The following is a 14,461-nucleotide window of genomic DNA, read 5'->3' on the forward strand; positions in this document are numbered from 1 at the left end:
CTCCCTTTAACTTCTTTTCTGCTGAAACCCAGAATACACGCTTTGGGCCACATCGAAAACTGAAAATATGAGTCGACCAAACCCTTTAGAAGGTCTTCCCAACCCCGAGGCTTTGTATGAATCCTGGTGGCCAATCATTATAGCCTTCGCCATTGGTATTGGTTACGCTTTAAGGTGTGTTGAAAACTGTTACACCTGACATCTAATTTTTGACCATCCCCCTTTTGAAGTTTTTCCTTCTCCAACAAAAAAGTTTTATTATACTCTTTGAATGTTTTTTATAAATAAAAATGGATTTCCCTGTCATACTCTAGCAGCTAATGAAGTTTGGAAGAACTGTGGGACTTTAGTATCTTATGTTTGACTCTCCCCCTTTTGCTTTTCCTACCTACATGACCTATCCAAATCAGATTATTACTATTAGAAGACTTTTGAATGCTTATGTTATTTCATCACAATTGAATCAATTTTTCGTTGAATTGGTTTATGCTGATTTACCTAGGGTCAACTGTTGTAATTCATTTGATAATCACCTTTAAAAAAACAACTTGAGATTGGTTTATAAATGGTAGTCAAATATTAATTATATGAAGTTTTGGAAGGCCATTTTAATTTTTTGCTCAAACGCCTTCCTATTATTTGGACTACATTATTGATAGAATGGTTGATTTTTGTCTATATTCTATGGCCCTGAACAACCTTCCAAAAACATGGCTGCGATAAAACTTCTTTCTGGTTTTTGTTTTCTTGTGAAAGGTTTTTTTGTAAAACATCTTATACATGTTAGATGAGTATACCATTTCCTGCAAATTTAGATCTGTTAAAAAAAATTAGCCAAAGGACAATATTATTTTCAGCAAGTTTGAAAAAGTATGAATGCTTTCATGTATAAATTATTCAATCAAAATAAAACTTGTAATACTATAGAGTCTTTAACAAATGTGACTATATATATATATATATATATATATATATAAGTACGTCTGAACCAGTGACAACTCTACAACATTTGATGTCACGATACCTCAGTAGCATGAGTTCGAATCCCGGCGAGGGAAGAACAAAAAATTTGCGAAAGCAAATTTACAGATCTAACATTGATGGGCTGATGTTTAGACGAGTTGTATATATATAAATATATATATATATATATATAAAAGTCTAAATTGAAAACAACGTTCAAACCTATGATTGCGTTGGATAAAAACCGCAATTTTTATACGTGTGCATGTAAAACAAATTACTTGGTAGAGGGGTCTAAATACAGCACAAACAACAAATTCCAAAAGACCAAAAAAAGTGAAAAAGTCTATTTTAACAAAACGCATTTGACTAACAGGTCGAACAACTGATGTTCTTAAACCCTGCTGACTGCCATTGGAGATTGCCAAATAAATTGATCACCAGATCTAACAAAATGGATCTTAATATTAATCTAATACCAAACAGAAAACAATAAACTTGTGGAAAAGATGGTATACCACAAACATGAGGTGCAAAAACTTGTACACCATATCCAGATTTCGACAACTAATGTCTCTTCAGTGATGTTAGGGATCGAAACGGTATATATATATATAGCTACCCATAGCAATTGTATGGAATGAGTCATATTATCCTAAATCAATTGGAGTGGAAAACCTTGCCAACCTGCTCTGTCTCTGTCCAGAGTCCTGAATCTTTCGAGGCTTAGCTGTTTTTAATTGCGCCTGTAAAACAGTATATATATATATATATATATATATATATATATATAAATTGTACCCATTTTTGTTTATCAAATTTAAAAATATTTGTGTGCTCACTTCAATAATGTGGCAGGAACCTGGATAGTTAAACCAGTTGATGGTGGTTTCTTACTTGAAGAAGAATTTTATAAGGGTCTTTCAAATTTTGTATTCAATATTATAAATATATATAGAAGTTTTATAACCTCCAGGAGCACATCAGGTAGCACCTGCCTCATTAAAAACATAATTTTCCTCTCACACTCCTACAAAGGAAGAGAGTGCAATGGTAATTTAGAGGAGAAAAGCAATCCTCAAAAGGGTTGGTTTAACTGATCAAACAGGAAATAGTCCTGATTCTTTGCTAAATGATTTACATCTGCACTGTATGTACTAGTCATTGTAAAAAGGGATAGTTCATAAAATTATATGTTTATTATAACAAAGTGACATCACAACTGACATATCTGCTCTTAAAACTGTCCAGATTATACCAGCCTATTTATCAACAAAATTATCATGATTAAGACTGAGTGAAAGAATTTTGCTATGTATGCCCCTGCCATAGCGGAGGGAGCATTAAGTTTTACCCTTGTCCGTCTGTGCGTCTGTCGGTCCGTCCGTCCGTCCCAAAGTTGGTTTCGGTTCTCTAACTTTAGTTTGCCTCAACTAAATGTTATGAAACTTATACACAATGCTTATTATCACTAAATATAGATCAAGTTTGAATTTTGGTGGCGTCACTTTTACCGTTCTAGAGTTTTGCTCCTTTACAAATGGAAAAATTGCCAAATTTTTCGTTTCCGTTCTCTAACTTAAGTTTGCCTCAACCAAATGTTATGAAACTTATACACAATGCTAATTACCACAATATACAGATCAAGTTTGAATTTTGGTGCCGTCACTTTTACTGTTCTAGAGTTATGCCCTTTACAAATGGAAAAATTGTTAATTTTTTCTTCTTTTTTTTTCTAAATAGCAAGTAATTTTTAAAATAAAATTGGAGTTATCTTCCTTTGTCCATGATTATAGTTGAATCAACTACAATCAATGCTTTATACAATGCAATGTTTAATTTTGCCTTCCACTGATAAATTAAAGCAATTTTTATACAACCGCAAAAATTAAAAATTTTTTGGTCGTATATTGGTATGACGTTGGTGTCGTCGTCGTCGTCGTCTGGCGTCGTCCGAAGACACATTGGTTTTCGCACTCTAACTTTAATTTAAGTGAATGGATCTCCATGAAATTTTACCATAAGGTTCAATACCACGAAAGGAAGGTTGGGATTGATTTTGGGGGTTATGGTACCAACAGTTAAGGAATTAGGGGCCAAAAAGGGGCCAAAAATAAGCATTTTTGTAACTTCCAGACAATAACTTGTGTGTAAGTGTATGGATCTCTCTGACATTGTACCACAAGGTTCCATATCACAAAGGAAAGGCTGTAATTGATTTTGGGGGTAATTGCCTCAAAATTTTAGGAATTAGGGGCCAAAAAAGGGGCAAAAAACAAGCATTTTTCTAGTTTCATGACAATAACTTGTGTGTAAGTGTTTGGATATTTCTGAAATTGTACTACAAGGTTCCATATCACAAAGGGAAAGCTGGAATTGAGTTTGGGGGTAATTGCCCAAAACGTTTAGGAATTGGGGGCCAAAAACGGGCCAAAAATAAGCATTTTTCTAGTTTCCAGACAATAACTTGTGTTCAAGTGTATGGATCTCTCTGAAATTGTACTGCAAGGTACCATACCACAAAGGGAAGGCTGGGATTGAGTTTGGGGGTGATGAATCATAAGGGGGTTCAAAAAATTTGTGGGGGGGATTTTTTTTTACTTTTTTTTTTTCTTTTTTTCCTTTTTTTTTTCTTTTAAAATTTTCCATTTTAAGTTGGTTATTTCTGATTAATATTTAAAAGCAAATAATAATGATATGGTAGGAGATACACACCAAACAGGATGTGTAAATTATTATATAATAAGTATTGTGCAATAGCAAGAAATTTTCAATTGCACAGTATTGCACAATAGCAAGAAATCTTCAATTGCACATTATTGCGCAATAGCAAGAAATCTTCAATTGCACAGTATTGCGCAATAGCAAGAAATATCCAATAGCACAATATTGCGCAATAGCAAGAAATTGTCAATTGTACAGTATTGCGCAATAGCAAGAAATATTCAATTGCACAGTATTGTGCAAAAGAAGATACTTCGTATAAATTGCTTATTTCTTGATCAATTTCAATGGGGTTTTATTCTTGAATTCTTGGGGTTCTTTAATATGCTGAATCTAACCGTGTATTAAGTTTTTGGATTTTGGGCCCCGTTTTTAAATTGGTCCACATTGAGGTCCAAAGGGTCCAAAATAAAACTTTGTTTGATTTCATCAAAAATTGAATTATTGGGGTTCTTTGATATGCCGAATCTAACCGTGTATTTAGATTCTTAATTTTTGGTTCCGTTTTCAAATTGGTCTACATTAAGGTCCAAAGGGTCCAAAATTAAAATTAGTTTGATTTTAACAAAAATTGAATTTTTAGGGTTCTTTGATATGCTGAATCTAAACATGTATTTAGATTTTTGATTATGGGCCCAGTTTTTAAGTTGGTCAAAATCGGGATCCAAAATTAAACTTTGTTTGATTTCAACAAAAATTGAATATATGGGGTTCTTTGATATGCTGAATCTAACCATGTATTTAGATTTTTGATTTTTGGGCCCCGTTATCAACTTTGTCCACATTGAGGTCAAAAGGGTCCAAAATTAAACTTTGTTTGATTTCATCAAAAATTGAATTCTTGGGGTTCTTTGATATGCTGAATCTAACCATGTATTTAGATTTTGGATATTGGACCATAATAGGTGAATGTCCAATTTAAAATTTTTAAGTTCTTAGACCACATTCATTCTGTGTCAGAAACCTATGCTGTGTCAAATATTTAATCACAATCCAAATTCAGAGCTGTATCAAGCTTGAATGTTGTGTCCATATTTGCCCCAACTGTTCAGGGTTCGACCTCTGCGGTCGTATCAAGCTGCGCCCTGCGGAGCATTTTATTACCCTTCATTTCTAAAAATATTTTAAAGTCTTCTTTGAAAATTGGAGATATCTTTCTTTGTGCATAATGGTAGTTGAATCAACTACAACCAATGCTTTATACAATGCAATATTCAATTTTACTTTCTACTGATAAATTAAAGCAATCTTTACCATTCAGTGCTTACAAGCACTTTGATTACCGTTCTAGGGTTATGCCCCTTTACAAATGAAAAAAATGCTGAATTTTTCGTTTCCGTTCTCTAACTTGAGTTTGTCTTAACTAAATGTAATTTCTAAAAATATCAATGTCATTATTCAAGTAATTTTTAAAATTGGAGTTATCTTCCTTTGTCCATGATTATAGTTGAACCAACTACAGTCAATGCTTTATACAATGCAATGTTTAATTTTGCCTTCCACTGATAAAACACAGATCAAGATGAATTTGGGTAGTGTCACTTTAACCATTGTTGAGTTATGTCCCTTTATAAATCGAAAGATTGCAAAATTTTTAGTTTCCATTCTGTAACTTAAGTTTGCCCCAACCAAACATTATGAAACCTATACACAATATTCATTACCTCAAAACTAAGATAATGTACAATTTTTTGGTTTCCGTTCTCTAACTTTAGTTTGCCTCAACCAAATGTTATGAAAATTATACACAATGCTTATTACTACATAATACAGATTAAGTACGAAATGTGGTGGAGTCACTTTTACCATTCTTGAGTTATGTCCCTTTATAACTATATGATATGCAAGCGGGGGCATCATCTGTGTCCACATGTGGACACTATCCACATTTATATTTTTTTTTCATGGGTCAGATATACAAGCTCATCATTTTTCCTCCATTATTTTTATTTATCTTTATTCAGACAATATATGAGAGGAGCTCGTTGTATGACAGATTTAAAACTGACAGGGAAAGTAGCAATTATAACTGGTGGCACAAAAGGTATTGGAAAATGGACAGCACTGGATATGGCCAAAAGAGGTATGATCCTTCAATTCAAAATGTATTAGCTTTTACTGAGGTCAAGTATTTTCTTGATGGTATTTCAAATTTTGCTATGATTCTTTGGTAGATAAAACTATGACACAAGTACATCCTCTTTGTTACTGGTTATGTTCAGAAGCAAGAATCACTTTTCCTAGGTCTTTTTGTGCCTTTTGAATAAGATGGTTCATATGTTTAAGCTGTTCATATGTTTAAGTTTTTGTGATTTTTAAGTGTTTGTGATTTAGGCTCTAGACGAAAAATTCCAAACCTGGTTGTAAAATAAGATATTGAGTACTGTAGAGAGGAATGTGAAAAACTAAATTGGGAAAATAAAAATTGAAAAGACGAATAGATTATTTTGTTCTTGGCAGAAAAGAAATCTTATTATTTTTTGGAAAAATTTTGATAATTAAAACATTAATTGTGTCCATTTTCACTTTTATAGGAACTGCATGTATAGTTCCTGAGAAATATTTGAAAGAAATAGAAAAGTTGTTTTAAATTCGTTTGGGATAATAAACCAGATAGAGTTAAAAGAAATTCGATCATAAGTCCATTTGAAAAAGGGGGATTAGATATGATACATGTAGATATAAGAAGTTATTTCTTTGCTTTAAAAGCTATGTGGGTTAAAAGACTAGTAAGTGATTGTGAAGGAGATTGGAAAATTATACCTCAGTACTATTTCTATAATTTTGGGTCAAATTGGCTAGTGTTTCAAACAAATAGTGGGGATAATCCAGAAGAAAGCCTTGAAAGAATCCAAGATTTTTATAAAACTATCCTTAAATGTTGGAAATTAACTGGTGGGGGTCTAACGAAAAAGCCTGAAACATTTACAGATATAAGAAAACAAATATTATGGAACAATAAATTTATTAAATTTGAAAATAAAGCAATAGTTTTATACGACCGCAAACAAATTTTTGGGATTGTATAATGGTATGATGTCGTCGTCGTCCAAAGACACATTTGGTTTCCGGACAATAACTTAAGTTTAAGTGAATGGATCTCTATGAAATTTTTTAAGAAGGTTCAATACCCCAAAAGGAAGGTTGGGATTGATTTTGGGGATGATGGTCCCAACCGTTTAGGAATTAGGGGCCCAAAAGGGGCCCAAAACAAGCATTTTACTAGTTTCAGGATAATAACTTGTGTATAAGTATTTTGATTGCTCTGAAATTGTACCACAATGTTTAATATCACAAGTAGATGGTTGGAATTTATTTTGGGGGTTATGGTGCTTACAGTTTAGGAATTAAGGGCCAAAAAGGGGCCAAAAACAAGCATTTTTGTAGTTTCCGGACAATAACTTGTGTGTGAGTGTATGGATCTCTCTGACATTGTACCACAAGGTTCGATATTACAAAGGGAAGTCTGGGATTGAGTTTGGGGGTAATTGCCCCAAAGATGGAGGAATAAGGGGCCAAAAACAAGCATTTTTCTAGTTTCCAGACAACAACTTGTGTTTAAGTGAATGGATCTCTCTGAAATTGTACTACAAGGTTCCATACTACAAAGGAATTGCTGGGATTGAGTTTGTGTGTAATTGCTCTAAGGAGGGATTCAAAAATCTTGTCGAGGCGGGGGGGGTTCCAATTTTTATAAGGGGTTCATATTTTTTTTTAAATTTTTCAAATTTCAAATTTTTGAAAAGTTTCAAGAAGAAAGAAGAAACCTTCAAATGCACAGTATTGTGCAATAGATTTGTAAGATCTTTGACCACATTTATTTTGTGTCAGAAACCTATATTATGTCAAAAATGTGATCACAATCCAAATTCAGACAGTATCAAACTTGAATATTGTGTCGATATTTGCCCCAACTGTTCAGGGCTTGACCTTGAGGTCGTATCAGGCTGCGCTCAGCGAAGCATTTTATTAAAAATTGGATTAAAAGCGATCTTATTTATGTAAATGATATCACAGATGAAAAAGGCTGCGTTTCATAAGATGTCATTTTGAATAAACTAAAAAATAAATCAAACTGGATAGCTGAAATCGATTTGGTAAAGAAATCAATACCAAAAGACTTGGCAGCCATCTTAAAGTTGGAAAATTCTATAAAAAGCACTGTTAATATAAAAAGAAACCAATTTATATGGAAAGGTTTACCTATAAAATTAGAATCACTATCAAACAAACTTTTTATATAAGTCTCTCATAAATAAAAAATTTGAACCAGCTATTGGACCTAGTAGTTACCTATTCCATAAGATTGGCATAGATGTGAACACTGTTGTAACATAATTTGCTTAAAATATGCACTTTTAAAATTCTATAATTTAATTATCATTGCTATGTTATTGTTTTATAGATACCTACCACTTAAGATTTTTTCTTATCTTTATTGACAAGGATTTCCAGTTTTCCTGGAGAAAGTCGTCGGTTCACTCCTGGTACTCCAATTTGCTTCACCAATAAAAACTTGTCATGATAAAGCTAAAGGTGCTGAAAGTGGAATTAAACACCAGCAAACAAACAAACAAGCTTGATTTATACAGTTAAATATACATTAAAGATGACAGAATATATCATACTATTCCTAATATTTCAGGTGCCAGAATTTATATTTGTGGTAAAAACAAAGAAGAAGGAGAGAAATGTGTTGAAGAAATGAGAACAACTGCAAAAAATGAAACCATCTTTTTTATCCCATGTGATTTAAGATCATTTAAAGCTGTCAGGGATTTTGTGGAAGCCTTTAAAAAAAGTGAGTTTAGTAAACAATGTATAAATAACATGGCTGCATATATATACCATCTGACGTCACATATATTATATACTTCACAAGTGGCCCCTGTAATGTTGCTTAGACATGTAGATGAATATTGATGTCATATTTGGTGATAATAAGTATGACAAATGTAACACATCTATGGTTATCTGTAATAGCAATATTCTATAACGTTCATCATGACAGTGACCATAAAAATTGAAGTTTGTATTAGATGTTTTTAAAATACATGTATTAACAATTAACCAGTATTTGTTTTCTGCAAATTTTGTCCTGGACAATTGGTTCTTTGATTGAGAAACAACGAAGTGTGAGTAAGTAATTAGTAAGTAAAAGTATAAAGTTAAGTTGTTTCTCATATGCAATTTTAGGACTTGAAATTGGAATAAAAATTTACCAAACATATAAAAAAAAATTAATCCTTAATAGGAAACATTTTATGATGCTTTATTTTTTTCATTGTAATTTCAGAAATTTGAATATTTCTTGTTATTTTCCAAGAATTATTTTTTTCTATAATTTTATGAGAAAAGTTGTCACCTGTTTCATAATAGATTTGAAATTTTAACATATTTAGAGATTATTATGATCCTTAATGCCCCCCTATCTTGAAAAGACATAGAAAATTTAGGGTAGAACTTGCATGAGTGATGAACATTATAATCAAAAAGATTTCTGTTATCATTGACCTAAGGAATAACAGTTTTCTTTTAAGTGAGATGCCAATAAAGTTTTTCTAAACTGAGCATAAAAGTTGTCATATTGCTGTATTGCAGAACTTACAGTGATGGGCTTTCTTGTTTTTAAAATTTACCAGTGGGTGGATTTTTGTGGAATGTACTGCTTCTCTGCTGAGCATGCAGCTTTAAAAAGTAAAAACAAAGATTGGTTTTCTCAGGGTCAGGATACCATGTCCAGCTAATGTTTCATGTCTCCCTGCTGTCTTTTCTCTTTTGAGCATGCACACTAAATTCTGCCTGTCTGTCTAGTTCAAAGCAGGATATGACACTAACATGTTATTATCCTGAATATACATGCAATAATTGTCCCTGGACACTAGGCCTCATGGTCATAAGTATTTTGAGTACAATTATCGTACTCAGACTCAGAATTCAACCAATCAAAATACTGAATTTGGTGTTTTGGGCACAAATTTTATACTCTGAGCACTGAGCAAAGTTTTATGACCGTAGACCAAGGAATCAATTAATCAATAATCTTTTCAGTGATAAATCATATAAACATTTAGAAAGCTGTTTCATTTTGCATTAGAATTATTTCGTTTCATTAAGATAATTGAAATTATGTCAAGTATATATGAATTAAAATTTTTTGAATTGTTTATTTCAGAGGAGACCACTCTTCACTACCTGATACACAATGCTGCTGTAATGATGTGTCCAAGGGAAGTTACTGAGGATAATTTTGAATCTCAATTCCAAGTAAATTTTCTAAGTAAGTAATGGTTTTCTAAAATGTAACTCAGATGAATTTCAAATTGGATTAGATTGATTGATTGGTGTTTAACACCACTTTCAGCACTATTATGCTATTTCGTTGATGGGGCCCGGAGAGAACCACAGACCTTCGGTAGGAAAACTTACAATCCTAGTCAATTAAGATTGGAGTTGAGCACACCTGCCACATGCAGAATTCGAACTAACAACCTCAGTGTTGACAGGCTAGTGATACAGTTGTTCAATTTCTTAGAAATCTAGGCCATCAATGCCCTTAAATTGGATTAGAGCGTTCAAATATGTTTTTCTTAACAATAATAAAAATAACACAAATAAGAACATCATTTGAGTAAAGGAAAACACATTATATTGTTATTTGTTAAGTGCAAGTTCTATGGGTAAGCATATGCCATTCAACAATGTACAAAACTAATACCGTATAGGAAGTTATAAAAGGCCCCAACATGACAAAAAGTGAAACAATTCAAACGAGAAAATCAACAACCTGAACAATGACAATACAATAAACAAGGAAAAAAAATGACAGACAGCAACCTTTTATTCAGTAAAAACTAAAATTCAGGAATAAGTATTGATATATTAAATATTAAATTTAATGTGTTGTCGATTCTTGTTAAAATACTGCATATCATATCCTATTCAAGTTAACTGCTTTTTGCAGTTCTTAATGCTTTGATTATATTCTCATCTTTTCATTCATCAGTTGACTTGTTTTGAATAATGGTGAATATTTTTACATTGTAGGTCCATTTCTATTGACACATTTGTTGTTAGACATGTTAAAATCATCAAAACCATCTAGGATAATTAATTTAGTGGCACCTGCTTATTCACTAGGAGAATTAAAATGGGATGACATTAATTTAGAAAAAGATTACACAACATCAGCAGGGTTTGGACAGAGTAAACTAGCATTAGTCCTTTTTGGAATAGATCTTGCTCAGCGTTTGGACAGTAAGTTGTTCTGAATCAGGCTACTGCAGTATATATATTTTTATTCCCCCGCCATAGCGGAGGGGGCATTAAGTTTTACCCTTGTCCGTCTGTATGTACAAACATACGTCCCAAAGTTGGTTTCCGTTCTCTAACTTTAGTTTGTCTCAACCAAATGTTATGAAATTTATACACAATGCTTATTATCACTAAATACAGATCAAGTTTGAATTTTGGTGGCGTCACTTTTACCGTTCTAGAGTTATGCCCTTTACAAATGGAAAAATTGCTAAATTTTTTGTTTCCGTTCTCTAACTTAAAAGGGGCACTAGCTACGAGATATATAAAAAATCTAAAGTATGATTGTTTTTGTTCAATCATTAATGAAAGTGAAATAGTGAAATAATAATTTGCTTTTAGCAGCCAGTATGGTTCAATTTTGTCAAAATAAGCTAAGAAACATTGATGATGAATTATTCACTTGCAAGTGAATAATTCGACCTCATTGAATCCATATTCATGTGAACTTCAATTTAACCCCTAAGCTAGAGATGGATAACGCATGCATTGTGCATGTTAAGTTATTTAAAGGAAAAGAATGTCAACATTGAAAGTGAAACAAAGGTAAATCATTTGATTTACTGATTTGATCCACAAAAAAATCATTCTTATACAGGTAAAAACGATGATTAATATATATCTTTAATCTATAATATGAAATTGAACAGACCTAGAAAAATCAAATTAAACTGGACAACTTTATTTTTAGTTGGTTTGGCGCAACAATTTTTTTTCTTTGTTGATATTTAACTGATTCTTTGCTTGTTCAGAGTGATTCAAATTGTATAGAATATGGACGGTAGATGAATTTGCATTTTGTAGCTCTGGAATGCCATTTGAGTTATTGTGTAATTTTTTCCCAAATCTAATTTATAATCTTCTTTTGATATACCGGGTACATATTTTTCATAACTTATTTCAGGAGAAGGAGTCTCTGTACATCAAGTTCTGCCTGGTATTGCCAAAACCAAAATTTATAGACACATGCCATTCCAACAGAGTGGATTTATTGCAATGTCATTTGCTCCTATTACATGGTTTTTGATGAAAACAGCAGATGATGGTGCTCAGACAGTCTTATACGCTGCTTTATCAGAACTAGCTGGAAAAACTAGTGGACTTTTATATAAGTAAGTAATGCCAGAGAGTTTGTGCCACTAAGCATCCATTTATTGCTCACATTTTGTTTCAGATGTAAGTAAAATTGTAGAGAATGAGACAGGTACCACTTTTTATTATAACACTACTTGCAAACAAAGTGTTGGGGAAATTTAAGACTGATTGTATTCTACTGACATTTTGTGAAATGCAGGCTGATTTTATGTTAATAATTGTCATACATGGCAAAAATACTCCCTATGGATTTAGATTGGATTGTTATGTTGATCCAAAGGCATGTCTTGTAGGTTGAGGTCACATATGATAAATGTCTTGAAACCTTTTCTGGGAAATTTTTGCCAACACTCCAAAGGTGAAAGACCCTTGGCATAATATTATACATTATAAATTGTAATAACATATAATATGTATATATATTCGAGTAGTGTCTGGGACATTTCATAGCACTGCATGCTTAGATCCAAGTGATACAAATAAGTTTTAAAAAATTGCTTTCTTTGACTTAAAGATGCCATAACCTTGACCCAGGCCTTATTTTGAAGGCCAAGATGCCTTAAAATGAATAAAAATGGTGTCAGGAACAGCTGGCTTTGACCTCATAAACACATTATACAATTATTAACCATGACTGAAGCATATGTCATTACTTTCTTCCAATATCAATGTTTGTATAATTACAATGTACATAACCATAAAAGCTGAGCATAGATTTCCATTTTAAATTTAATTCCTGCAAGTGTAATCATACATCCTTAATAAATTACTTAAGTTAGGATAAAATTTAGTTAAAGTTTTGACCAATTATGATATATGATTCATTGCTGTGTAAGTTTTTTAGTAATGAAAATGTTACGGTCAATAAATTCTGAGATTTCACTGCAAACATGCATATCAAACAAACTTAGAAAATGTACAGTCTACCGTATTTATAGGAGCTAACACAGCGTCACCATTGAGGAAAGGAAAATTAACAATAGGAAAGTACAATAAATTTGGGGTGAAGATAACTGTAAAAATACTTTTATCAGTGTATATGAAGGACAAAAATCATTTGTAATGGTAGTTGTAATATGATGTAGACTGAAAAATTTCTAATGCATTGATTTCTATTGTAGGGAGTGTGCAATTACAGAATATGATGACAAAGTTAAGAATGACGATTTACAGAAAAAGTTATGGTCAGAAGCCATGAAGATGACAAATATAAAAGAATTTGGAGTTATAGAATGATGACACTGTATTCCTGTTGTAAAAAGAGATCTGAAATATCAATCACTTATTTCAAATTTAGTAAGGGTTGCTTCAGGGAAAGATCAAGTACATGATATTAAGATTTACAGCTGTTTTTAGTTGTCAAATATTTTGCAATAAGAAACCCTGTACTTTTCTTTTTCTTTTTTTATTTATATGCATTGGTTGTGAATGATCACTTGAATATACATTTACAGTAAAGAATTATTATTCATGAAGAAACCATTTTTGAGCATTTTTTTCATTAATAGAATAAGAAAGGAGAAGGAATAATAAGGCCACCTTTTTTGCCCCTGAATTTGAAAATTAAGTTTTATTAAAAATCTGCCAAATAGCATACTTCAGAAGTTTTTATGACATTAGACTATCAATCATGAGTATTGATGTTTTTAAATTTTGTCTTTCTTTTTTGCCTTAGAGTTTTAAACATCTTACATTTTGTGCTTAACTGTAATTTAGCCTCATTGAGAGATATGAGCCAATGCTTTATCCAAAAATATATATTGCTACAAGACATATTATATATATTTGGAACAAAAACCAGTTGGAAATTGGCCATTTTTGGAGAAATGTCAATTTTGACATATTTATGATGTCATGATGACATCACAACTGACCTTTCTTCACGTATGTGTCAAGATAATATCAGCTTGTTCATTTATCAATAAAATTAACATAATTTTAAAAGTATAATTTAACCTTTATAATAATTGAAATTTCAGTGGCCAAATAATGATCATACCTCTCCCTTTAAATCTAATGGAAGGGATTTATAATGTGCAAAGCATGAAACCATAGTAGAAAATCCATCAAAGATCACTTATCCCACAAGATCATTGAATGCAAGTACTTTTGCTGAAGTATTTTGAAAAGCCATATACAGCAAATAGTTTAGATATTTTACAGTATAAGATTGAGGGTATTTTGTTGATAGAGGGTAGATATATGTATAGTAGACTAGAAAATGAATAATTTTCAGCAATTTTCTTTTTTCCATTTAAATACACAGTGCATAATACATTTATATGATCATACATTTATAAAAGTATATATATTTACAATAAACTGAAAGAAACATGTGTAGAGGTTTTTCTCAAGTGTTTTTATT

The 14,461-nt window shown here is 31.8% G+C and overlaps 1 protein-coding gene across 1 annotated transcript; it reads left to right on the plus strand.

Annotated features, from left to right (window-relative positions):
• The first annotated feature begins 6 nt into the window (after nucleotides 1-6).
• LOC127698613 (retinol dehydrogenase 12-like) lies at nucleotides 7-14,432 on the plus strand. The gene is made up of 7 exons (XM_052202159.1): nucleotides 7-174; nucleotides 5,652-5,770; nucleotides 8,333-8,488; nucleotides 9,863-9,967; nucleotides 10,735-10,944; nucleotides 11,906-12,113; nucleotides 13,218-14,432. Exons 1-7 carry the CDS (start codon nucleotides 68-70, stop codon nucleotides 13,330-13,332), a joined length of 1,020 nt encoding a protein of 339 aa, XP_052058119.1. The 5' UTR covers nucleotides 7-67; the 3' UTR covers nucleotides 13,333-14,432.
• Nucleotides 14,433-14,461: the final 29 nt, after the last annotated feature.

This window comes from Mytilus californianus, unplaced genomic scaffold (genome assembly GCF_021869535.1).
Source record: "Mytilus californianus isolate M0D057914Y unplaced genomic scaffold, xbMytCali1.0.p SCAF_4, whole genome shotgun sequence".
NCBI classification, from domain to species: Eukaryota; Metazoa; Mollusca; class Bivalvia; order Mytilida; family Mytilidae; genus Mytilus; species Mytilus californianus.

What these genes read in the sequence shown, in the direction of transcription:
- LOC127698613 (XM_052202159.1), top strand. Translation starts at nt 68, where the DNA reads ATGAGTCGACCAAACCCTTTAGAAGGTCTTCCCAACCCCGAGGCTTTG. An exon ending in GGTATTGGTTACGCTTTAAG is followed by an intron (nt 175 to 5,651) that starts GTGTGTTGAAAA and finishes ATCTTTATTCAG; the next exon opens with ACAATATATGAGAGGAGCTC. An exon ending in TCTTGCTCAGCGTTTGGACA is followed by an intron (nt 10,945 to 11,905) that starts GTAAGTTGTTCT and finishes AACTTATTTCAG; the next exon opens with GAGAAGGAGTCTCTGTACAT.